The sequence below is a fragment of the Gallinula chloropus genome, assembly GCF_964237585.1.
Source record: "Gallinula chloropus genome assembly, chromosome: 6".
Taxonomy (NCBI): Eukaryota; Metazoa; Chordata; class Aves; order Gruiformes; family Rallidae; genus Gallinula; species Gallinula chloropus.
The window spans coordinates 24,349,121-24,375,221 of NC_140091.1; the positions used below are offsets into that span (position 1 = coordinate 24,349,121).

The window sequence follows — 26,101 nt, forward strand, 5'->3', positions numbered from 1 at the left end:
CGGGCGTCGCGGCTCGAGCGGCAGAGCGCTTAAAAGCGCGTGCCATGCCTGGCGACCGCGCCGCGGTAGCGCCGCGGGACCGATGAGCATGCGCAGCAGGGCGCGCTGAAGCTGCCCGGAGTATCCTGCGCATGCGCTCTGGGGCGCTGTGGCGTCCCGCGGGATGCCGGGAGTTGCGCCCGGTGCACGCACAGTCGGGCTCGCACCCGGCCGGGCATCCGCCGTGGAAGGAGCGCGCGAACTTGGCCGGGGTTCTGGCCGCCGGTCCCGGCTGCGTGACGCCGCGCTGCGTGCCGAGCGCTGCCGCCGGCTCCGCGCTCCCTCCCGGTGAGGCGCCGCCTCCGCCGCCCCGCGCGGGGTCGTCCGGGGCCCAGCGGTTCGCGGCGCGAGGGGTCGCGGCGGGCCGGGGCTCCGCGGGGCCGGTGCGGGGCCCGCGGGCGGCGAGGCGCCGCGCCTTCTCTTCCGCCGCCCGCGGCCGGCGTTCTCCCGGCGCCGGTCCGTTGCCGGGACGTTTCTGCGCGGCTTCCGGCGGGGTGTCTGGGCCGGGAGGGGGGAGCTCCGCGTTTCGCGGGCCGTGCGCGCCGCGGGTCGCCGCGGGGGCTCGGGGGGTGCGACCAGGCCAGAGCTCCCCTTCCCCGAGCAGCCGGCACGGGTGAGGCGAGTCAGCCCGGGCAGGTTCCTCAGCGCCTGCCATCGCTCCCCCGTGGAAGGGGGCGGGCGGGGCGGGGCGCTGCTGAGCCCTTCCCGAGCATTCTGAGCGTGTCCGGGGCGTGGGGTCGGGGCTGCCGTTGGGGCCGCGCTCGGCAGCTGTTTGGGTTTGGTGCTCGGCGGGGTCGGGGAGGCGGGGGGGAAGGAGGCGGTGCGGGGTTTCTGTTCAGGCTTGTGGTTTTCGCTGGGTGTTGGGACTATCGGGGTTCTGTGGGGCTTTGCCTTGGGCCTGGGGTTAGTGGGGCCGGTGCAGGCTTGTGGGGCTGTTTTAGTGGGATAGGGGAGGTCGCTTTGGGGCTGGCGGGTTTTTCAGGGTTTTGGGGACACGGGGGGTGTCTGCGGGGTTTGTGTGGGTTTGTGTCTCTTCATACTTGCGGCTTGTGGGTTTGCTGTCTCGGGGGGGTTGTTTGGGTGGAGGAGGCCTTAGGGTTTCTGTTGTGGTTTCTGTGGTGTCCGGGGTTTCCGGGTTTCTTGGCTTTTGGTTTGGAGGTGATTTTGGTTTGTGTTTTTCTTATTTTGGGTTGGTTTGGGTTTGTTTGGGATTTGGGTTTTTTTTTTAATTGGGTTTTTGGGGTTTCCATGGCTTGCAGGGTTTTCTTTAATTTTAATTTTTGTTTTTCTGGTCTGGGTGGGCTCAGGCGTTGGATGGGGGGGGTTATTTCTTTACCACATCACTGTAAATGAAAACAGTGCAAATTCTGCTCTGCCTTCTGTTTCCTTGTCAGCAAACATCTGCAACCTCAGCTGGTGTAACGAGTGGGGCCAGCATGTAGGTTTCACACTCGGGTGTCTGTTTTGGGAATGGTTACGTTGGGCTCAGCTCTGCTGGAGAGGAGGAGCTGAGCTGGACTTGTGCTTTGCCCTTGCAGATGCTGGCAAATGCTGTCCTGGAGAAGGCCGTGCGCAAGCGTCTTCTGAAGCCGTTGAAGGGCCCCACTGAAGCGACGTTGAAACTGCAGAGTTTCACGCTGCAGATGCGTCTTGGAAAGAGCTACAGGAAAACCCGCAGCTGGTGCGGCAGAGGAATCCTCAGGAACCGGGCGTGCTTCTTCCCACACCAGACTTCGTGGGCGTTGAAAAGATTCAAGTCAAGTTGGTGACCGTGCAGAAAACACATTCACTGGAAAAGCAAGTCCTGCTGCTGCTGCTGAGAGTCTGCAGACGGGTTTAGGAGCTCTGGAGAATAAGTTACGGTGCTTCGCGTGGCTGGGGTTCCCCGCTGCTCCTCCAGACCCAGGCTTGCCTTTCGGGGGAGGAAACCCAGCTGCCTGATTCTCCCTTTTGAGGGGAGTTCTTTCTTTCTTGTTCCTAAAAGTCCTAACGTGCTGTATATTCTCATAGCAGCTGTAGCTCCTTTAAAATCCAAATCATATCCTAAACTACAACCAAAATAACCTAGACATTAAAGTGTCTTACTAGGGTGACTGTAACATTTCCCCCCTTTGAAAGTATTGATAATTATACTCAGTGCTTTCACATAATCAAATTGCTGCTTTACTGAATGTCAAATTGTCACTTGTGCCAGATGCCAAGTTTTATTTCCTTTAAAGGGAGATTTCTTCCAATGGAGCATAATATAGGCCGTCCTAAAGTAATTTGTGATATATTTTGCCAATTTACAAGTTCTTTAATCAAATTATAATTACTTTTTTTTTTACTTCTATTGGTATTTGGTTTGTATTTATTTCCTTGTCTGAGCTTGTTCACCTCCTTTTATTTCTCAATCACTCAAGATACAGGTTTGTCTCTGAGTACTATTTGCTACCTGCTCTTGGTTTGATGATGATTTCTCTTTTATTCGTGCTTCCACCATCCTAGACTGCAGAGCAAACAGAAAAACAAGTTTGTTAATCACGTTAACTTTAAAGTCTCTGGATTTCCAACCATTGTCCAGCTAGTGGGTGTCGCCTGCTTCGCTGTGGTGTCGTGGATCCAAGCATCTGATTCAGCAATCTTGATTGGAGTAAAGGTGCTTAACGACACTTGGTAGGGTCCATTCTGCTTTCCTTGTGAGGTTTTTCATTCCAGGTCTTCAGGTCGAAACTTGTGTGCTGGATTCTCCAGCGTCAGGGGTCGACTCTACACCGCTACGCTCTGTGGAGTCTGGCTGGAGTCTTTCCAGGAGACAGCAAATGATGACACATCCTGTTTTTCCGTGACGTGCGTATTTGCATTAGGAGTTTCATGTGGTTTTCCATACTTTGACTTACTGACATTCTGCTTCGGGGTTTTATTCTTCATAACAGTGTCAGTGGAAGTGCCTGAGGCCCTTTCAATTTAGCAATATCTGTCGAGAAGCCAATTTGTCGTTTCAAAGTTGGATTCCTCTTTTCCGCTTTCCCACTAGGCCACGGTCTTCAGGAGGCGTGCGAATCCCAGGGCATTCCTAGGATTTTGCCCATGTTCTGCACCGCTGTGGCCACAAAATGTGGTCCTCTATCAGGTGGTATCCCAAAAGGTATTCCAGATCTAGGAATAATCTCCCGTAGGAGCCAATTCACTGTTTCCTTAGCTTGATTGGTGCGACAGGGAAAGGCTTCTGGCCATCCAGGAAAAGTGTCAAGCCCAACCAAAACATACTTCTGGCCATTACATTTAGGTACCTCTGTAACATCAGTAATCTCCCAGATTCACCCCTGTCTTTAACTTACCCATTTGAGTTTTCTGTTGTCCTACTGGATTGTTTAAACATACCTTGCAGTTTGCTGTTACTGACTCAGCCCTTTCCAGCATTCAGACTGACACCAAGTGCCTCCTTAGGAACATCACAAGGGCATCTGCACCACGATGGCATTTTGATGTCTTGTTTGCAATATTTCTCTCATGATTAAGGGAGGCAATGTTACCTGACTCTTGATAGTTGTTCACCGTCCTTCTGAATTTTTGCTATTTTTGTTCTTTTCACTTGATGTGCTTTACAGTGCAGGATTGCTTCTCAAACCACTCACAACAACTGCAAAATTCACACTCTCTTAAAATCTTATATTTCAAAAACTATCAACTTTTTTTATTCCCTGTTTTGCCTCAGGTTTCACTGGCTATTGTTTAATCCTAACTGGTTTTGCACTTTCTTGCAATTCAGTTTGTACTGGCTATGCTAATTTAGATTTCCCTGGGATGTTGGTTTTCCATAGGGCAAGGACCACTGCATAACTTATTTCTGGGGTTATTTCTTGTATCTTTTGATTTTTAACAACAATTCCCCCTTTTCAGAAACAATTTATGTGTTCAGTTTAGATAATAGATTCATTCCAATTAAGGGTATTGGACTTTCTGGAACATACAGCAATTTACAAGTTAAAAGTTTGTTTCCAAATTGCAAATTCAAGGGTTGTAAGAAGGGCCAGTTTTCCCCTTTCCCTGTGGTTCCCACCATATTTGCCATTTTAATTCCAGTTTTCCCTTTTGTTTATTCGACACTGAGAACCGACACTGAGAACGCTGCTCCCATGTCCACCAGAAATGTAACCTGTTTCTTCTTTTTTCTCTTTTTAGCTTATTTTAAATCTTCCATGCTCAGAGGAAGGTACAGCAGGAATTACTGGGGCAGTGGTAGCAATATCTAATTCTGTCAATTCCTCTTAAGGCCAAATGTTTACAGCATGTTTTGGTAGAGGTACATGCAGAGCAAAGTCCTTGAACCTTTTTGTCTTTGATGGTAAGAGACATTTCTTGGTTGATGGATTTGCATTCTTTTTCCACTCTTTCTCTCTTAAGTAAAAGTGTAAATCCACATAGGGCACCTTGTCCCATTTTCCTTTTCTTTTACAAAATGATATTAACTCCAGAACAGTGTTACAGTTCAAGGTTCCATTCGAAGGTCACTTTCTGTTATTTCATTTATACACTGGCCACTCATGATGACAATATTCAGTGAGCTGATTTTTACAACGAGTACCATGTTACAGCAGTTGCAGGTAAACTGTCAGGGTCGTTTTTTGAGGTATTTTTTTAATGAGAGAGAGAATTCTGTAACTCCAAGTGGGATTTTAACGTTTCAGATGCAGGAACGAATCTCTGGCTGGCTTTAGAGCATTGCACTGAAAGTCTCTGAGGTTTCTCTTCTTTCCCTGCTACAGGGGAGAGCTCAGGAATGATGTGCAGAAACTTCACAACGCACAGAGAGTTACAAAGCAGGTGTGTTTATTCAGCACTGGGTGCATGGGGGTTGCTCCACCACAGACATGCACACCAAACACGGCAATTCACCTGAACTATGTACAATAGAATGTTACATATTAATGGCATTTCCCAACACACCTATACATATGCGTAACCTGTCCTGCTTTGTGTTAAAATGAGTCCCAAGAAGTCATTTCCATACACTCCTCCCAACTGCACCTGTGCATTGTCTCATGGTGGTGGTCGTCAGGGGGTCTCAGCAAGGAAGGCTCAAAGTCTTCATCGGGTTGAACTTTTTCACCTCCTTCCCCTGGCACATGCGTAGTTGTGATTGTTCCAGATGGGCACAATTATCCTTGGGATGTTTCCTCCTTCTCTGTCGCAGGCACCATCTTCCTTGGGATGCCACCTCCTTATCAGTCCTGGGTCCGCTTTAAATTATCTCAAGAACACTAATCACTCAAGACTAACTAGGAGTTGTTCAAGTGAGACATTGTTTAGGCAGGGTCACCTCTGACATAACCACTATGGCACTTCAAACCATCCTGTTAGTAAGCCCCCCTTTAACAAGGATCTTGTTAGCAAGTGCCCTTTAGCCCTTTGCGAGCACCTTGTTAGAAAGCCCCATATCAGGGACCTCGTGTTCCCCATGAGAACGTGGCACCGTAACCCCAGGGCTGGGGGTTCCAGCACTGTTATTTGAGCTGGGCGTATCGCGGTCTGGGTCAGTGTTTGTGTCTGTTGGTCTTGACAGAAGCCGGTGGGTCAGAAGAGGAAATCGGAAGAGAAGGAGCAGAGAGAGCCCAGTTCAGGACTAAAATGTGGTGTCAGTCTAGTTCAGGCTCCTTTCAGAACATGAGCAAAGGGGGTTGGTAGGGCCGCACGCATGGGTGCTCCATGCAAGGGGGAGGGGGCTGGAAAGGGGAGGGAAAAGAAAACCAAAGGTGCAATTCTACTGTGCAGGGATGAGGAGAGTTTAGCTGGAAGTAATAGAGAATTAGCAAAAAGAGGACTTTGTAGCAAAATAGATTGAAACTGGTGATGCACGGTGCAGCTTCTCCCCAAACTGCAGGGCTCAGGCTGTACAGCTCAGAGCTGCCCCAAAGCCGGACTGTCCCCAGAGCACACACCCTGGAGCCGTGCGCTCCAGCCCCCTGCTGCCCTCCCCCCCACCAGCCTCCCTTTACACCAAGCACGATGTCACTGGTGTGGAGTCCCCCTCTGCTTAGTTTGGGTGACGTGCCCTGTCCCTGTCCCCTCCCCGCTTCCTGGGTGTCCCCACGCCGGTTCTGTAGCCGGGCAGTACGAGAAGCTGGCAAGTGTGTGACTGCTGGGCAGCAGCTAAAAGCAGGGCTGTGTGAGGGGCACTGCTCTTGCCTTAAGGCCGTGCACAGCTGAGGGCAAAAGCTTGGTGCCGCTGCCGCTGCCGGTGCTGCAGCTGCTGCCGCCGCTGCTGCCGCTGCCGGTGCTGCAGCTGCTGCCGCCGCTGCTGCCGGTGCTGGTGCTGCTGCTGCTGCGCGGGACTGGCTGTGGCTGAAGCGCGCGGCTTTAAAGCGGCGCTCGGACGCTGCGTAGTGACGGTGCCGCGGTAGCGCCGCAGGAGCGAGGAGCATGCGCAGTAAAGTGCGCTGAAGCTGCCCGGAGTGCCGCCCCCCGACACGCCGGGAGGTGCACCTTGCGCATGCGCCTGGCGGGTAACTGGGAGCGCTGCGGGCAGGAGTCGGCGCGTGCGCAGTAGATCGCGCATGTTCTCGTGGGCGCTGAACTCAGGTGCAGGAACAGGGTTGGGCTGTTCTGATGACATCCTCCCCACTAAGGCCAGGACAGACTCTCTGCTGTGGCCGCCACCACCCCCCCACAACCCCAGCAACCCCCCAGCTAGCAGCTCAGCTCCCATGGGTCAGCCCCTTCGATGGGGAGGGAGATGCTGTGCAAGGATGGGCAGGGCACCAGCATGGGATGCAGTAGGTGCAATATTTCTATTATTCAGAGCTCTTCAGTAGGGTTAAGCAATAAGCATCTGCATAGGGAGAGCTATCTGACAGCAGGTATTTTTAATCTTGTCATTCTGTTGCTGGCACCTGCTCCTTAAAGCCACTGAACAGCAAAAAAAAAACCCAAAAACAAAAAAAAAAAAACCAAACAAACACCCCAACAAAACAATACAAAAACCCCCAACAACCCAACAAAAAAAGCCCCAGAGGCGATGGCTAAATATATCTTAACTAAGAGGACAGACAGATCAGCACTAATGGCAGATCCTTCCTTGGATGCATGCAAATTGCTTTGGCTCAGAGACAGGCTTAGAGAGAAGAAGCAGCAGATAAAAGGGGAAAAACAATAAAAGAAGCGAAGGGAATGAGGGAAAAAAAAAAGGCTGATGGAGCTGCTGTTGGACATCTGCTGCCTCTGGCTATAGAAAAGTGTTGCAGAAGTGAACAACAGAAGTTAGGAGAGATTTATCACAATGAAAACTAAAATGCTGGATTTGTCTCACAAACTCCCAGGTGTGCATGAGGAGCAGAAGCCTCTCCCATGGGCTCCCAAAGAGTCATTCCTTTCGGAACAGTTACTGAATTCTTGGTTTACGGATGCTTCTGCTAAAAGAGAGGGCAAAACATGGGAATATCGAGCGGTTGCCTTGCAAATAAAGACCAAATAAAATACCATCGCTGAAGGGTCATGTTCAAGGAGGAGAACTGGTAGCAGCATGGGGTGTGTTTCACCACGAGGCACAATCTCCTTCTCCTGTCCATACCTATCCCGACTCTTTCTCTGTATTCAAGGCACGTACTGAATGGCTACCCTTGGGAATGGAAAGGGTGGGAAGTCAACCGAGTACCTGTATGGCAAAAGGAAAACGGCAAGATCTCTGAACTATTGAAAAGCAAGGGAATTTGGCAGCGGCATGGGTCCCTGGCAGCAGCCCAGCCCAGGGGGGAAGGGGGGCTCAGAGCAGGGCCCATGGCATGTGGCCCATGGAACGTGCATGATGCAACAAACAGGGGGGCGGGTGGAGCACACAGGCCTGAAAGGGCTCTTCTCCCATTGGCTCCACGGGCTGCCCGTCCAGTGGGCACTGCGTTGCCAAGTGCCCGCGTCACCTTGCCCCATGGCTCCAGCTGCCGAGCAGCCTCTTGCCCTCATTCCCTGTGTGCCCTTGGCAGAGGCGCCACAGCTGTGGAGCTGTCTGCAAGGCAGAACTCCTGGGAGAGACCGAGGACCAGTACTGCGAGCAGGGAAATGTTCAAATCCATATGGGATGCCTTGATGGCCTTTGGGTGGCTGTGGCAGGCCGCGCTTCCTCCTCACACTCCGGTGGGTTATTCTCCGGCACCTCCTGAGGCACATGCAGTGGCAACTTGGGACCCAAACTCAAGAGAGGATGGTGGTAAAATGGTGAGGGGTGAGAGCGCTGGCCAGGCCGGATCTACTGGGATCCTCTGGGGTTGCTGGAGAGGGTTGCAGGGTGGGTACCGAGGCCAGTACTGGGGCCGATAGGAGGATGAATGCAGCAGTGCGGCAGCCTGGGCAGGGCATCCGGCACCAGCCTGGAGGTGACAGGGCTGTTCGGGTGAAGGTTGGAGCTGCCACTGCCAGTGGGGAGCCATGGCCGGAGTCGCGCAGAGCCGCAGCTCCACTCAGCAAGGGGCCTGAGCTGCTGCGGGGGTGGGGGGGACACGGGAACAACAGGCAGGTCTGGTGATGGGTTCCTGTCACCGATCTGTGACCTTGGTCACAGTGCCATACCCTGCCCTTCCCAAAGTACTACCCGGGAGCCTTCCCGTGACGGGATGCTGGGAAGCCAGCTAAAAACTGCTCCTCGGCCCCCTTCCCCCATTGCCCTTGTGCTCCACAGGGCTGCCATGTTGTACAATCAAAACGTCTCGCCGGCACTGGCGAGCCCCTCCCAGAGAGGATGTGTGCTGCTTCCCCACAGCCCTGAACCCCGCCGATCGGGTCAGTGGCAGGCGAGCGGTTGAGCCACTGTGTCCCTGGGGCTGTCAAAGGATGGGAGGCGCGGCGGCTGCCTTTACCTCCCCGGTTATGGTTTGGGAGGGAAGCTGCTCCCTTTTTGCTGCTACTTGCTGAGCAGGATGGGAATTGCCCTGGAATCCTGCAGGTCAGGGTTTACTTTCCGACTCGCACGTCCCTTCCAAGCTGAGAAAATGAGTCTGGAATCAAACCATTCTCACTGTGGCTGGAGAAAATCCCAAACCCACCCCGAAACCACAGCAAAACCTGGGGGGCGTTGGGAGCAGTTTTCCACCCTTTTTGGCTCTTTTTGGAAAACAACGGGAATATATGGAGCAGGAAATGAGACCCCTGGGGTGATAAAGCAGCCGCCACACCCCTCACACCTGCCTCATCCCCTCAAGTTTGCTTCTTTTTGGATAGTTTGAGAGGCCACGAGTTTCCTGTTGTGGCCAAGAGCATATTTGCCCCTGGATTATGGTGCAGCAGGTTTCTCAGGATGAATTAAGATGATTAATAGGTGGATTTCTCCATTGCAGGCGGGTGGAAAAGCGGGGAAGCATAGTGGCAAGGCCAAAGCAAAGGCCGTGTCACGCTCCCAGAGAGCAGGACTCCAGGTAAGGCCCAGCCGCTCACGCTGGTGAGGGAAACCACGCCTCCCTGGGTGGGGGACCTCCACTTCTGGGGGCACGCCTCGGCCTCTCCCCCCCCTTTTTTTGTCTTTGTTTGGTTTTTGAGTGCGTGGGAAATGTAGTCTTTTGGGATTTGTGTCGTCACGGCAGCTGGGTTACAGGAGCTCCCAGAAGCTGTGGATAGGCGGGGTGGGGTTAAAAATTGGTGGCATACAGTGTAATTATGCAAATGGATAAGGGGCTTTAGTACGCAAATTTCTAAGGGGCTATAGGTGCTAACGAAGTGTTGGTCGTTTTCACCCCAGTTCCCTGTGGGAAGGATCCACAGGTATTTAAAAACTCGCACAACCAGCCGTCGGCGAGTGGGCGCTACAGCTGCTGTCTACAGCGCAGCCGTGCTGGAATATATCACTGCCGAGGTAGGTCCTCGCCTTCCTGCGGAGGCCTGGGCGGGGAGCTGGGAGACCCGTCCTTTCCCTCAGCATCATCCCCAGTGTCTTTGCAGGTGTTACAGCTGGCAGGGAAAATCTCAAAGGACATGAAAGCCAAGCGCATCACCCCTCGCCATTTGCAGCTGGCTATTCGTGGAGACCAGGAGCTGGATTCCCTAATCAAAGCCACCATTGCTGGAGGAGGTGGGTATCGCCCTTGCTGCTCCCTTTCCCTCCTTCCCGCGGGGAATTTTAGAGGGGAGAACTGTGGGACCACGGGAATTTGGCAACGACGGGAAATACCTGAGCCACGGCAGGAGGAGACACGTCACCAAATTCGGCTGGGAATTGCGGGTGTCTCTAAGAGGCTTTTAGGATGTCTGATGGGAATCCTCCTCTTGTATGTGCAGGTGCCGTCCCTCACATCCACAAGTGCCTGATTAGAAAGCAGGGCAGAAGAAGACGGCGCAGAGGGAAGAACTGAGAAGCAGCCCGCTCCCTCCTCTTTTACCATCCCTGGGACAGAAGAAACATTGGGAATTCGTTGTTGTTTTTGTTGTTGTTGTTGTAGCTGTTGTTTTTGTTGTTGTTTTTATTGTTGTAATAAATAAAAGGGAGATCAGAGACCATTGTCTGTCAGAGGAGGAAAGATGGGTTTGGGCTTGAGTTTCGGGGAGGTGAGACAAAGTTGTATCTCAGTTTAAGCGAGGGGGTCGTCTGCTCCCTGGCGTTTTATATGAAAATGGGATGGATAAACGTTTTTTTACAAAAATCCCTGCTGAAGTCCACCTTTCTTGGGGCATGCAGGGGTTGTTCAGGGTTAGGGAGGGGTGCTGGTGCACCCATGGGTGGGTTAGGGCACAAAGGAAGGGAGGTGCAGGTTGGGGGTATCTGGCTCCCCTGGGCGGTGGGGCAGCCTGTCCCATGCCAAATGCATCCGTGTCCCCACCCCTATGCAAATTCCAAATAATTATCCACAAGCTCTCCTCTTGACTCACAAGCCTCACTGTGTTCTCCTTGAGTGTGGCAGAAATGCTGATTGTTTCTGATCTCCAAGAATATTCCACAGGTGAGATGGAGGAATGCATTAAAAAACAATCTCTCTGACTCTCTTGTGTCATACCCCTGTCTTAGCACTGGGAGTACAGGTATTGACAAGCCTTTCTGTGTTAGAAACACTTTAACCAGAAGAAAAACAAACACTAGGATCTTCCCTGCCTGAATGTTCCCATGAATCTGCTGCTGGAGAGCAGATCTGAGTCTTTGGAAGCATGTGGGCAAGGCCCTACTTCCATTGCATGCTCAGCCAGCACCAAACAGAGCTCAAGCCACAGAGCTGAAGATCTAGAGAATTAAAAGGGTGGGTGGCAGGGAGCTGTCCAAGAACAAAGGTCCAAGAGACATGGCTCAGAGAAGACTACCCGAACTTGTCACTGTCTTCTCTTTTGACAGTGTCCCTTGCTCAGAGAAAGCAAGTGTCCAATGGCAGCTCAGTGACCGAGTTCCTCCTCCTGGCATCCTCCAGCCTCCACACCCCCACGTACTACTTCTTTCTCCTCAACCTCTCTGTCCTTCGCCTGGGATCAATCTTCACCATAACTTCTCCTTGGTTTAGGGCAGTCTGTACCCCTGTCATCAGGGCTGCTGTGTTTGGAGAATGTGATTATTAAAATCCTCTCAACATGAGTAACTTTTCCTGTCTCAGGGGAACACGAGGGTATTGTCAGGGCCTATGTCTTTGGTGAAGAGAGCTAGGCCGCCGCCAGGCCTGCTGCCAGGTCAGCCCACCACACTCTCAACAAGAGGTTGAAAACAAAGAAGTTAATGGGCCTGTGGAGTCGTAGGCTACAACAATGATCCTTAAACTCTTGCTCAGGAGAGCAGCCAGGTAGATGCCCAGCAAGAGCTGCAGCTCCCATGTGTCTGCAAAGGCCAGGAGGAGGACTTCAGTTTTGGGTACGGGTGAATGGGGCTGACAGTTAGTTTCCATCACGTGAAATCCAAGCCCCTGGAGAAGGGGATCTTGGCAAATCTCCTCCCACCCCATGGGAGCTGGGACCCTGGAAGAAGGTGCCTAGTTTGTGCCCACCAGAACTGGGGAAGAGGAATCCCATTTCCGCTGGGTTTGTGAAAGTCATAGGCCAGAGCTGCATCCCCTTCCAGCCACAGGCCTCAAAGCAAGGATGAGGTGACTGGAGTGACTTGCCTGACTCCCTTCCTTTCACAGGGGAAAGAGTCCCCTCCCGGTCCCTGCCTGGGGGTCCTGTCTCATGTGGATCCAGACCAGGAACATTGCTTCTCCTGCCTAGCTCTGGTTTGAGCAGGAGAAACAACTCTGCTGGACAGAAGGATTTCTCCCCCGCCAAGGGAGGCAACGTCAGAGTTGACAGCGTAGAATGATCCCCATGAGGCCTGAGACACCAGGAGGGAGCCTACAAGAACTGGTCTTTTCCTGCTGAGCTGGGCTGGGCTCCTGGGATAGAGGGACTATGCTCATGCCAACCCACAGCGCTGCCGGGAGACAGATCTGCCCAGGAGCAGCTCCCCTGCCTAGCGCACAGGCCTTATTCTCGAAGCTTTAAGGGTGCTGAGAAGCGCTATTCTACCTGGGAAAAAGGGAGGTTTGTGCTTAGCCTAGCCTTGTGAGAAACCAAATGCACCCTACGTAAACAAGCAGTTGTACTTAGGGGTGCATTCAAAGTAATAAAATCTGTATCGGCTGGGACACCACCCCCTGACAGGGTGTCTCCAAGAGCTTCAGGGAGAAAACGCTGCTCTTGGATAGAATGTCACTGTAAGAGCTTTACAGTTTCAGAGGGTGCAGCCAAAACCCTGGCTCTTCAGGAAAGAGCTGCTTTAGAAACCGAAACCAGAACAAATTCCCCTGGGGTGTAAGTCATACCACACACACACCTCCCCCCCATTTTCAGAACAGTTACTGAATGCTTGGTTTACAGATGCTTCTGCTAAAAGAGAGGGCAAAACATGGGAACATCGAGCGGTTGCCTTGCAAAATATCGTCGCTGAAGGGGAGGGTCGTGTTCAAGGAGGAGAACTGGCAGCAGCATGGGGTGTGTTTCACCACGAAGCACAATCTCCTTCTCCTGTCCATACCTATCCCGACTCTTTCTCTGTATTCAAGGGATGTACTGAATGGCTTCCCTTGGGAATGGAAAGGGTGGGAAGTCAACCGAGTACCTGTATAGCAAAAGGAAAACGGCAAGATCTCTGAACTATTGAAAAGCAAGGGAATTTGGCAGCGGCATGGGTCCCTGGTTGCGTGATGCAACAAACAAGGGGGGCGGCCAAAACACTGGCTCCACGGGCTGCCCGTCCAGTGGGCACTGTGCTGCCAAGTGCCCGCATCACCATGCCCCATGGCTCCAGCCGCCGAGCAGCCTCTTGCCCTCATTCCCTGTGTGCCCTGGGCAGAGGCGCCACAGCCGTGGAGCTGTCTGCAAGGCGGAACTCCTGTGAGAGACCGAGGACCAGTACTGCGAGCAGGGAAATGTTCAGATCCATATGGGATGCCTTGATGGGCTTCAGGTGGCTGTGGCAGGCCAGGCTTCCTCCTCATCTTCCGGAGGGTTATTTTCCAGTACCTCCTGAGGCAGCTGCAGTGCCAACTTGGAACCTGAACTCAAGAGAGGACGGTGCTTAAATGGTGAGGGGTGAGAGCGGTGGCCAGGCCAGGTCTACTGGGATCTTCTGGGGATGCCGGTGGTCACGGTGCCATGACCTGCCCTTCCCAAGGGACTCCCCGGGAGCCTTCCCGTGACGGGATGCCGGGAAGCCAGCTAAAAACTGCTCCTCGGCCCCCTTCCCCCATTGCCCTCGTGCTCCACAGGGCTGCCATGTTGTGCAATCAAAACGTCTCACCGGCACTGGCGAGCCCATCCCAGAGAGGATGTGTGCTGCTTCCCCACAGCCCTGAACCCCGCCGATCGGGTCAGTGGCAGGCGAGCGGTTGAGCCACTGTGTCCCTGGGGCTGTCAAAGGATGGGAGGCGCGGCGGCTGCCTTTACCTCCCCGGTTATGGTTTGGGAGGGAAGCTGCTCCCTTTTTGCTGCTACTTGCTGAGCAGGATGGGAATTGTCCTGGAATCCTGCAGGTCAGGGTTTACTTTCCGACTCACACGTCCCTTCCATGCTGAGAAAATGAATCTGGAATCAAACCGTTCTCACTGTGGCTGGAGAAAATCCCAAACCCACCCCGAAAACACAGCAAAATCTGGGGGGTGTTTGGGGCTGTTTCCCCCCCTTTTTGGCTTTTTCTAGAAAATAAGAGGAACAGTGGGAGCAGAAAATGAGACCCCTGGAGTGATAAAGCAGCCGCCACACCCCTCACACCTGACACATCCCCTCAAATTTCCCTCTTTTTGGATAGTTTGAGAGGCCACGAGTTTCCTGTTGTGGCCAAGAGCATATTTGCCTCTGGATTATGGTGCAGCAGGTTTCTCAGGATGAATTACGATGATTAATAGGTGGATTTTTCCATTGCAGGCGGGTGGAAAAGTGTGGAAGCATAGTGGCAAGGCCAAAGCAAAGGCCGTGTCACGCTCCCAGAGAGCAGGACTCCAGGTATGGCCCAGCCACTCAGGCTGGTGAGGGAAACCACGTATCCCTGGGTGGGGGACCTCCACTTCTGGGGGCACGCCTCGGCCTCTCCCCTCCTTTTTTTGTCTTTGTTTGGTTTTTGAGTGCGTGGGAAATGTAATCTTTTGGGATTTGTGTCGTCGCGGCAGACGCGTTACAGGAGCTCCCAGAAGCTGTGGATAGGCGGGGTGGGGTTAAAAATTGGTGGCTAGGTAAGGGGCTTTAGTATGCAAATTTCTAAGGGGCTACAGGTGCCAATGAAGTGTTGGTTTTTTCACCCCAGTTCCATGTGGGAAGGATCCACAGGCATTTAAAAACTCGCACAACCAGCCGTCGGCGAGTGGGCGCTACAGCTGCTGTCTACAGCGCAGCCGTGCTGGAATATATCACTACCGAGGTAGGTCCTCGCCTTCCTGCGGAGGCCTGGGCGGGGAGCTGGGAGACCCGTCCTTTCCCTCAGCATCATCCCCAGTGTCTTTGCAGGTGTTAGAGTTGGCAGGGAAAGTCTCAAAGGACATGAAAGCCAAGCGCATCACCCCTCGCCATTTGCAGCTGGCTATTCGTGGAGACCAGGAGCTGGATTCCCTAGTCAAAGCCACCATTCCTGGAGGAGGTGGGGATCGCCCTTGCTGCTCCCTTTCCCTCCTTCCCGCGGGGAATTTTAGAGGGGAGAACTGTGGGAAAACAGGAATTTGGCAATGACGGGAAATACCGGAGCCACGGCAGGAGGAGACACGTCACCAAATTCGGCTGGGAATTGAGGGTGTCTCTAAGAGGCTTTTAGGAAGTCTGATGGGAATCCTCCTCTTGTATGTGCAGGTGTCATCCCCCACATCCACAAGTGCCTGACTGGAAAGCAGGGCAGCAGAAGACGGCGCAGAGGGAAGAACTGACAAGCAGCCCGCTCCCTCCTCTTATGCCATCCCTGGGACAGAAGAAATGTTGGGAATTCATTGTTGTTGTTGCTGCTGTTGTTGCTGCTGGATTTTTGTTGTTTTTATTGTTGTAATAAATAAAAGGGAGATCAGAGACCATTGTCTGTCAGAGGAGGAAAGATGGGTTTGGGCTTGAGTTTGGGGGAGGAGAGAAAAAGTGGTATCTTGGTTTAAGCGAGGGGGTCGTCTGCTCCCTGGCGTTTTATATGAAAATGGGATAGATAAACATTTTTTTATAAGAATCCCTGCTGAAGTCCACCTTTCTTGGGGCATGCAGGGGTTGTTCAGGGTTAGGGAGGGGTGCTGGGGCAGCCATGGGTGGGTTAGGGCACAAAGGAAGGGAGGTGTGGGGTGGGGGTATCTGGCTTCCCTGGGCGGTGGGGCAGCCTGTCCCATGCCAAATGCATCCGTGTCCCCACCCCTATGCAAATTCCAAATAATTATCCACAAGCTCTCCTCTTGACTCACAAGCCTCACTGTGTTCTCCTTGAGTGTGGCAGAAATGCTGATTGTTTCTGATCTCCAAGAATATTCCACAGGTGAGATGGAGGAATGCATTAAAAAACAAACTCTCAGGCTCTTTTCTGTCATACCCCTGTCTTAGCACTGGGAGTACAGGTACTGACAAGCCTTTCTGTGTTAGAAACACTTTAACCAGAAGAAAAACAAACACTAGGATCTTCCTTGCCTGAATGTTCCCATGAATCTGCTGCTGGAGAGCAGATCTGAGTCTTTGGAAGCATGTGGGCAAGGCCCTACTTCCATTGCATGCTCAGCCAGCACCAAACAGAGCTCAAGCCACAGAGCTGAAGATCTAGAGAATTAAAAGGGTGGGTGGGTGGGTGGGTGGGTGGCAGGGAGCTGTCCAAGAACAAAGGTCCAAGAGACATGGCTCAGAGAAGACTACCCGAACTTGTCACTGTCTTCTCTTTTGACAGTGTCCCTTGCTCAGAGAAAGCAAATGTCCAATGGCAGCTCAGTGACCGAGTTCCTCCTCCTGGCATCCTCCAGCCTCCACACCCCCACGTACTACTTCTTTCTCCTCAACCTCTCTGTCCTTCGCCTGGGATCAATCTTCACCATAACTTCTCCTTGGTTTAGGGCAGTCTGTACCCCTGTCATCAGGGCTGCTGTGTTTGGAGAATGTGATTATTAAAATCCTCTCAACATGAGTAACTTTTCCTGTCTCAGGGGAACACGAGGGTATTGTCAGGGCCTATGTCTTTGGTGAAGAGAGCTAGGCCGCCGCCAGGCCTGCTGCCAGGTCAGCCCACCACACTCTCAACAAGAGGTTGAAAACAAAGAAGTTAATGGGCCTGTGGAGTCGTAGGCTACAACAATGATCCTTAAACTCTTGCTCAGGAGAGCAGCCAGGTAGATGCCCAGCAAGAGCTGCAGCTCCCATGTGTCTGCAAAGGCCAGGAGGAGGACTTCAGTTTTGGGTACGGGTGAATGGGGCTGACAGTTAGTTTCCATCACGTGAAATCCAAGCCCCTGGAGAAGGGGATCTTGGCAAATCTCCTCCCACCCCATGGGAGCTGGGACCCTGGAAGAAGGTGCCTAGTTTGTGCCCACCAGAACTGGGGAAGAGGAATCCCATTTCCGCTGGGTTTGTGAAAGTCATAGGCCAGAGCTGCATCCCCTTCCAGCCACAGGCCTCAAAGCAAGGATGAGGTGACTGGAGTGACTTGCCTGACTCCCTTCCTTTCACAGGGGAAAGAGTCCCCTCCCGGTCCCTGCCTGGGGGTCCTGTCTCATGTGGATCCAGACCAGGAACATTGCTTCTCCTGCCTAGCTCTGGTTTGAGCAGGAGAAACAACTCTGCTGGACAGAAGGATTTCTCCCCCGCCAAGGGAGGCAACGTCAGAGTTGACAGCGTAGAATGATCCCCATGAGGCCTGAGACACCAGGAGGGAGCCTACAAGAACTGGTCTTTTCCTGCTGAGCTGGGCTGGGCTCCTGGGATAGAGGGACTATGCTCATGCCAACCCACAGCACTGCCGGGAGACAGCTCTGCCCAGGAGCAGCTCCTCTGCCAAGTGCACAGGCCTTATTCTCGAAGCTTTAAGGGTGCTGAGAAGCGCTATTCTACCTGGGAAAAAGGGAGGTTTGTGCTTAGCCTAGCCTTGTGAGAAACCAAATGCACCCTACGTAAACAAGCAGTTGTACTTAGGGGTGCATTCAAAGTAATAAAATCTGTATCGGCTGGGACACCACCCCCTGACAGGGTGTCTCCAAGAGCTTCAGGGAGAAAACGCTGCTCTTGGATAGAATGTCACTGTAAGAGCTTTACAGTTTCAGAGGGTGCAGCCAAAACCCTGGCTCTTCAGGAAAGAGCTGCTTTAGAAACCGAAACCAGAACAAATTCCCCTGGGGTGTAAGTCATACCACACACACACCTCCCCCCCATTTTCAGAACAGTTACTGAATGCTTGGTTTACAGATGCTTCTGCTAAAAGAGAGGGCAAAACATGGGAACATCGAGCGGTTGCCTTGCAAAATATCGTCGCTGAAGGGGAGGGTCGTGTTCAAGGAGGAGAACTGGCAGCAGCATGGGGTGTGTTTCACCACGAAGCACAATCTCCTTCTCCTGTCCATACCTATCCCGACTCTTTCTCTGTATTCAAGGGATGTACTGAATGGCTTCCCTTGGGAATGGAAAGGGTGGGAAGTCAACCGAGTACCTGTATGGCAAAAGGAAAACGGCAAGATCTCTGAACTATTGAAAAGCAAGGGAATTTGGCAGCGGCATGGGTCCCTGGTTGCGTGATGCAACAAACAAGGGGGGCGGCCAAAACACTGGCTCCACGGGCTGCCCGTCCAGTGGGCACTGTGCTGCCAAGTGCCCGCATCACCATGCCCCATGGCTCCAGCCGCCGAGCAGCCTCTTGCCCTCATTCCCTGTGTGCCCTGGGCAGAGGTGCCACAGCCGTGGAGCTGTCTGCAAGGCGGAACTCCTGTGAGAGACCGAGGACCAGTACTGCGAGCAGGGAAATGTTCAGATCCATATGGGATGCCTTGATGGGCTTCAGGTGGCTGTGGCAGGCCGGGCTTCCTCCTCATCTTCCGGAGGGTTATTTTCCAGTACCTCCTGAGGCAGCTGCAGTGCCAACTTGGAACCTGAACTCAAGAGAGGACGGTGCTTAAATGGTGAGGGGTGAGAGCGGTGGCCAGGCCAGGTCTACTGGGATCTTCTGGGGATGCCGGTGGTCACAGTGCCATGACCTGCCCTTCCCAAGGGACTCCCCGGGAGCCTTCCCGTGACGGGATGCCGGGAAGCCAGCTAAAAACTGCTCCTCGGCCCCCTTCCCCCATTGCCCTCGTGCTCCACAGGGCTGCCATGTTGTGCAATCAAAACGTCTCACCGGCACTGGCGAGCCCATCCCAGAGAGGATGTGTGCTGCTTCCCCACAGCCCTGAACCCCGCCGATCGGGTCAGTGGCAGGCGAGCGGTTGAGCCACTGTGTCCCTGGGGCTGTCAAAGGATGGGAGGCGCGGCGGCTGCCTTTACCTCCCCGGTTATGGTTTGGGAGGGAAGCTGCTCCCTTTTTGCTGCTACTTGCTGAGCAGGATGGGAATTGTCCTGGAATCCTGCAGGTCAGGGTTTACTTTCCGACTCACACGTCCCTTCCATGCTGAGAAAATGAATCTGGAATCAAACCGTTCTCACTGTGGCTGGAGAAAATCCCAAACCCACCCCGAAAACACAGCAAAATCTGGGGGGTGTTTGGGGCTGTTTCCCCCCCTTTTTGGCTTTTTCTAGAAAATAAGAGGAACAGTGGGAGCAGAAAATGAGACCCCTGGAGTGATAAAGCAGCCGCCACACCCCTCACACCTGACACATCCCCTCAAATTTCCCTCTTTTTGGATAGTTTGAGAGGCCACGAGTTTCCTGTTGTGGCCAAGAGCATATTTGCCTCTGGATTATGGTGCAGCAGGTTTCTCAGGATGAATTACGATGATTAATAGGTGGATTTTTCCATTGCAGGCGGGTGGAAAAGTGTGGAAGCATAGTGGCAAGGCCAAAGCAAAGGCCGTGTCACGCTCCCAGAGAGCAGGACTCCAGGTATGGCCCAGCCACTCAGGCTGGTGAGGGAAACCACGTATCCCTGGGTGGGGGACCTCCACTTCTGGGGGCACGCCTCGGCCTCTCCCCTCCTTTTTTTGTCTTTGTTTGGTTTTTGAGTGCGTGGGAAATGTAATCTTTTGGGATTTGTGTCGTCGCGGCAGACGCGTTACAGGAGCTCCCAGAAGCTGTGGATAGGCGGGGTGGGGTTAAAAATTGGTGGCTAGGTAAGGGGCTTTAGTATGCAAATTTCTAAGGGGCTACAGGTGCCAATGAAGTGTTGGTTTTTTCACCCCAGTTCCATGTGGGAAGGATCCACAGGCATTTAAAAACTCGCACAACCAGCCGTCGGCGAGTGGGCGCTACAGCTGCTGTCTACAGCGCAGCCGTGCTGGAATATATCACTACCGAGGTAGGTCCTCGCCTTCCTGCGGAGGCCTGGGCGGGGAGCTGGGAGACCCGTCCTTTCCCTCAGCATCATCCCCAGTGTCTTTGCAGGTGTTAGAGTTGGCAGGGAAAGTCTCAAAGGACATGAAAGCCAAGCGCATCACCCCTCGCCATTTGCAGCTGGCTATTCGTGGAGACCAGGAGCTGGATTCCCTAGTCAAAGCCACCATTCCTGGAGGAGGTGGGGATCGCCCTTGCTGCTCCCTTTCCCTCCTTCCCGCGGGGAATTTTAGAGGGGAGAACTGTGGGAAAACAGGAATTTGGCAATGACGGGAAATACCGGAGCCACGGCAGGAGGAGACACGTCACCAAATTCGGCTGGGAATTGAGGGTGTCTCTAAGAGGCTTTTAGGAAGTCTGATGGGAATCCTCCTCTTGTATGTGCAGGTGTCATCCCCCACATCCACAAGTGCCTGACTGGAAAGCAGGGCAGCAGAAGACGGCGCAGAGGGAAGAACTGACAAGCAGCCCGCTCCCTCCTCTTATGCCATCCCTGGGACAGAAGAAATGTTGGGAATTCATTGTTGTTGTTGCTGCTGTTGTTGCTGCTGGATTTTTGTTGTTTTTATTGTTGTAATAAATAAAAGGGAGATCAGAGACCATTGTCTGTCAGAGGAGGAAAGATGGGTTTGGGCTTGAGTTTGGGGGAGGAGAGAAAAAGTGGTATCTTGGTTTAAGCGAGGGGGTCGTCTGCTCCCTGGCGTTTTATATGAAAATGGGATAGATAAACATTTTTTTATAAGAATCCCTGCTGAAGTCCACCTTTCTTGGGGCATGCAGGGGTTGTTCAGGGTTAGGGAGGGGTGCTGGGGCAGCCATGGGTGGGTTAGGGCACAAAGGAAGGGAGGTGTGGGGTGGGGGTATCTGGCTTCCCTGGGCGGTGGGGCAGCCTGTCCCATGCCAAATGCATCCGTGTCCCCACCCCTATGCAAATTCCAAATAATTATCCACAAGCTCTCCTCTTGACTCACAAGCCTCACTGTGTTCTCTGTCAGTGTGGCAGAAATGCTGATTGTTTCTGATCTCCAAGAATATTCCACAGGTGAGATGGAGGAATGCATTAAAAAACAAACTCTCAGGCTCTTTTCTGTCATACCCCTGTCTTAGCACTGGGAGTACAGGTACTGACAAGCCTTTCTGTGTTAGAAACACTTTAACCAGAAGAAAAACAAACACTAGGATCTTCCTTGCCTGAATGTTCCCATGAATCTGCTGCTGGAGAGCAGATCTGAGTCTTTGGAAGCATGTGGGCAAGGCCCTACTTCCATTGCATGCTCAGCCAGCACCAAACAGAGCTCAAGCCACAGAGCTGAAGATCTAGAGAATTAAAAGGGTGGGTGGGTGGGTGGGTGGGTGGCAGGGAGCTGTCCAAGAACAAAGGTCCAAGAGACATGGCTCAGAGAAGACTACCCGAACTTGTCACTGTCTTCTCTTTTGACAGTGTCCCTTGCTCAGAGAAAGCAAATGTCCAATGGCAGCTCAGTGACCGAGTTCCTCCTCCTGGCATCCTCCAGCCTCCACACCCCCACGTACTACTTCTTTCTCCTCAACCTCTCTGTCCTTCGCCTGGGATCAATCTTCACCATAACTTCTCCTTGGTTTAGGGCAGTCTGTACCCCTGTCATCAGGGCTGCTGTGTTTGGAGAATGTGATTATTAAAATCCTCTCAACATGAGTAACTTTTCCTGTCTCAGGGGAACACGAGGGTATTGTCAGGGCCTATGTCTTTGGTGAAGAGAGCTAGGCCGCCGCCAGGCCTGCTGCCAGGTCAGCCCACCACACTCTCAACAAGAGGTTGAAAACAAAGAAGTTAATGGGCCTGTGGAGTCGTAGGCTACAACAATGATCCTTAAACTCTTGCTCAGGAGAGCAGCCAGGTAGATGCCCAGCAAGAGCTGCAGCTCCCATGTGTCTGCAAAGGCCAGGAGGAGGACTTCAGTTTTGGGTACGGGTGAATGGGGCTGACAGTTAGTTTCCATCACGTGAAATCCAAGCCCCTGGAGAAGGGGATCTTGGCAAATCTCCTCCCACCCCATGGGAGCTGGGACCCTGGAAGAAGGTGCCTAGTTTGTGCCCACCAGAACTGGGGAAGAGGAATCCCATTTCCGCTGGGTTTGTGAAAGTCATAGGCCAGAGCTGCATCCCCTTCCAGCCACAGGCCTCAAAGCAAGGATGAGGTGACTGGAGTGACTTGCCTGACTCCCTTCCTTTCACAGGGGAAAGAGTCCCCTCCCGGTCCCTGCCTGGGGGTCCTGTCTCATGTGGATCCAGACCAGGAACATTGCTTCTCCTGCCTAGCTCTGGTTTGAGCAGGAGAAACAACTCTGCTGGACAGAAGGATTTCTCCCCCGCCAAGGGAGGCAACGTCAGAGTTGACAGCGTAGAATGATCCCCATGAGGCCTGAGACACCAGGAGGGAGCCTACAAGAACTGGTCTTTTCCTGCTGAGCTGGGCTGGGCTCCTGGGATAGAGGGACTATGCTCATGCCAACCCACAGCACTGCCGGGAGACAGCTCTGCCCAGGAGCAGCTCCTCTGCCAAGTGCACAGGCCTTATTCTCGAAGCTTTAAGGGTGCTGAGAAGCGCTATTCTACCTGGGAAAAAGGGAGGTTTGTGCTTAGCCTAGCCTTGTGAGAAACCAAATGCACCCTACGTAAACAAGCAGTTGTACTTAGGGGTGCATTCAAAGTAATAAAATCTGTATCGGCTGGGACACCACCCCCTGACAGGGTGTCTCCAAGAGCTTCAGGGAGAAAACGCTGCTCTTGGATAGAATGTCACTGTAAGAGCTTTACAGTTTCAGAGGGTGCAGCCAAAACCCTGGCTCTTCAGGAAAGAGCTGCTTTAGAAACCGAAACCAGAACAAATTCCCCTGGGGTGTAAGTCATACCACACACACACCTCCCCCCCATTTTCAGAACAGTTACTGAATGCTTGGTTTACAGATGCTTCTGCTAAAAGAGAGGGCAAAACATGGGAACATCGAGCTGTTGCCCTGCAAAATATCATCGCTGAAGGGGAGGGTCGTGTTCAAGGAGGAGAACTGGCAGCAGCATGGGGTGTGTTTCACCACGAGGCACAATCTCCTTCTCCTGTCCATACCTATCCCGACACTTTCTCTATATTCAAGGGATGTACTGAATGGCTTCCCTTGGGAATGGAAAGGGTGGGAAGTCAACCGAGTACCTGTCTGGCAAAAGGAAAACGGCAAGATCTCTGAACTATTGCAAAACAAGGGAATTTGGCAGCGGCATGGGTCCCTGGCAGCAGCCCAGCCCAGCCCAGGGGGGAAGGGGGACTCAGAGCAGGGCCCGTGGCATGTGGCCCATGGAACGTGCATGATGCAACCAACAGGGGGGCGGGTGGAGCACACAGGCCTGAAAGGGGCCTAGTCTTAGCTTGCTTTGGCAAGCTAAAAAACTGCTAATTGGTTGCATACACTGTTTACACCACACCGATTGGTTAGTGATTACAACGAGTTCTGATAAACATCGCTAAATATCGTTAGTTTACCATTGGTCATATTATGGCTGGTTCTTAACATGTTCTGTTACTCCCATGTACCTTCCCATAACCTCTCCTTGGTTTAGGGCAGTCTGTACCCCTGTCATCAAGGCTGCTGTGTTTGGAGAATGTGATTATTAAAATCCTCTCAACATGAGTAACTTTTCCTGTCTCAGGGGAACACGAGGGTATTGTCAGGGCCTATGTCTTTGGTGAAGAGAGCTAGGCCGCCGCCAGGCCTGCTGCCAGGTCAGCCCACCACACACTCAACAAGAGGTTGAAAACAAAGAAGTTAATGGGCCTGTGGAGTCGTAGGCTACAACAATGATCCTTAAACTCTTGCTCAGGAGAGCAGCCAGGTACATGCCCAGCAAGAGCTGCAGCTCCCATGTGTCTGCAAAGGCCAGGAGGAGGACTTCAGTTTTGAGTACGGGTGAATGGGGCTGACAGTTAGTTTCCATCACGTGAAATCCAAGCCCCTGGAGAAGGGGATCTTGGCAAATCTCCTCCACCCCCAGTAATTCCCATGGGAGCTGGGACCAGCAGTCCCCCGTGTGGAAAATGCTGGGAAATGTTGCTTTTGCAAATTTAAAAGGGTTATTGCATTTTCTGTAGAAGAATTCAGGTTATATTCAAACTCTTGGTTAACTGAACAAAACTGAACTTTATTGGTCAACACAGCTGTAACAACAATAGAAACCAGCCACAACCAAAACCAAAACCAAAATAACAAGAGCTCCTAACAATTCATAGAATTCTATCATATGGCATTGTTCACAAATTGCCACGGCATCTGCAACTCTGTGACGAGAAGCATGGGTCCTTTGCCTAGAAGGAAAGCAATAACAGAACAGGAAAACCTTGATTCTTTCTAAACCAACTATCTGAGTTTAAGAGCCCCCTCAGTCTCAGTAACACCCACCTCTCTGGTTGCTCCGGGAGGTGAAACCGCACCTGTTGAGTATGCTGTGACGACCTGAAAGTCTAATGGAAGGGGAACAATACACCACTATAGCCATAGCAAGGACATTGTCCCTACTGCCTGGCTATAGTGCTGTAGAAAGGAAACCTTACCACTCCTGGAGTTGAAGCATGAGGTTCGGGGGAGGGATTTGGGGTCTCCTCCTCACCAATGCCAGCCATTTTCTGCTGCTCCAGTGCTTATTCACGTAACTGTGTGCTTTTGGAAATGCACATGCGCAGTTTACCCTCACCACCTCCCCACAGAAAGTACTAGAAAAGGAAGCTCACGCATGCGTGAATCCAGTGAGCCCAGTATTTCCGCAAAGCAAAAGGTGGATTTGTTGTTAAAGTCTCCAAGGGACCGAATGGGAAATAAGGATAGCCGGCTTTCAAAGAAAATAGGGGTTGGGGAGAGAACCGATGGAAACCTTCCTCCATACAGTCCCTTAGGGAGGATGGAAAGACATGTCTTCTTGGGGATACCTGTAAGTCGTGAGGAGACGTCCTACGCGAGGTAAAGAGCTTTGGTGCTCGCCCCACGGGTGGATTCGAATCTGGTAAAGGAGGTTTGCGCGCTTATGTGAGACCCTTTGGTGGTCTGGGCTTCTTGCTATTTGGGCTAGCAGAAGCAATGTGGCATAGCTATCATTTATAACATTCTGCAGCCCATGGGAATTGAAATTTACATCGTTGTGGTTAGAATTCGGATTTTCATAACCATTGTTAGGCTTGGTGCATGCAATACGTTTTTGTGCCCGGTACCGTGTATTGTAGGAGAGGTTTGTGTGAGAGTTTTTCGGTGAACAAGACGCAGTCTGACTGCGGGACGAGTGCTGTGTCTCCACAGGGAGAGCAGCTGGAGACAGACAAAGTGAATGGCAGATTTAAACTGTTTGTGTAAGTGAAATGAGTTTTGAACCAGTTGCTTTCTGGTGCTCTGTATAAGGATTAAAGAGTGAACACATCATTGAGGAAGAAGAAGGGAAAAGCCTCTCTGATGCAGAGCAGGAAGACAGTGAGTCTGACATTTAGGGCGATCAAGCCTTCTATAACACACAGGGGGAAAAAGGAGCTCAGTGCAGTTTGACATTAGCAAACACCTGGGATAATTCTGACTTGAAGCTGCATTGCCAGCTTGACATGCAGAGAGTGTTGCTCTCCTTCAAGGAGGAACTGCATCACTGTCTGAGGAGCACTTGCAGATTTTAGGGTGCTTCTCCCACCCAGTCCGTCTCAGTTACGGTGTTGTCTGAGTGGCAGTGCCGAGGCAGACAGGTACATCATGTCACTGCTGGTGACAAGCTGAAGAGCTCAGTGTGATGGCCGCCCTACCATCGTGCAGAGACAGCCCAATGTGACGTTTTCCTGTTCGCCTTGGGTTTTTGTAGGTGCATACTTTCCAGGGGTATGGACAAAAAGCCATCCCCTCCCACAAAGAGGACAGACAACAAGGAGAGGTATGTGGACTCAGAAGGAAGTGAAGAGAGCACAGGAGCTCCTGAGGAAAAAATGGAGAGATGCCAGGAGTACGGAGAAGATGATGATGATGACAAAGATGACAACGATGAAGAAGAGTACAATGATGAAGAAGACAACAAAGTTTATGACGGAGAAGACCAGGATGAAATCGATGACATCGAAGAAATTGTTGGCAAAAAAGTCAAAGAAGAAGAGGAACAAGTTATTGAAGAAATCATTCTGGAAGAAATGTTAGTTGAAGAA

At 52.2% G+C, this 26,101-nt stretch overlaps 3 protein-coding genes and 1 long non-coding RNA gene across 4 annotated transcripts; all 4 read left to right on the forward strand.

Annotated features, from left to right (window-relative positions):
- The first annotated feature begins 211 nt into the window (after positions 1–211).
- On the forward strand, positions 212–2,369 carry LOC311193316. Its single transcript, XR_014617383.1, has 2 exons — positions 212–327; positions 1,578–2,369. It is a non-coding gene; the product is annotated as an uncharacterized lncRNA (long non-coding RNA).
- A 5,966-nt stretch (positions 2,370–8,335) lies between these two features.
- On the forward strand, positions 8,336–14,177 carry LOC311193452 (histone H2A.V-like; the record flags this gene model as incomplete). The annotated part of the gene is made up of 5 exons (XM_084266282.1): positions 8,336–8,410; positions 9,345–9,422; positions 9,743–9,856; positions 9,943–10,072; positions 14,146–14,177. The coding sequence occupies 5 exons, from the start codon at positions 8,336–8,338 to the stop codon at positions 14,175–14,177; spliced, it is 429 nt and encodes a 142-aa protein (XP_084122408.1).
- Positions 14,178–14,340: 163 nt separating this feature from the next.
- Positions 14,341–15,356, forward strand: LOC311193453 (histone H2A.V-like; the record flags this gene model as incomplete). The annotated part of the gene is made up of 4 exons (XM_084266283.1): positions 14,341–14,448; positions 14,747–14,860; positions 14,947–15,076; positions 15,283–15,356. The coding sequence occupies 4 exons, from the start codon at positions 14,341–14,343 to the stop codon at positions 15,354–15,356; spliced, it is 426 nt and encodes a 141-aa protein (XP_084122409.1).
- A 4,000-nt stretch (positions 15,357–19,356) lies between these two features.
- On the forward strand, positions 19,357–20,372 carry LOC311193454 (histone H2A.V-like; the record flags this gene model as incomplete). The annotated part of the gene is made up of 4 exons (XM_084266284.1): positions 19,357–19,464; positions 19,763–19,876; positions 19,963–20,092; positions 20,299–20,372. The coding sequence occupies 4 exons, from the start codon at positions 19,357–19,359 to the stop codon at positions 20,370–20,372; spliced, it is 426 nt and encodes a 141-aa protein (XP_084122410.1).
- Between the last annotated feature and the right edge of the window lie 5,729 nt (positions 20,373–26,101).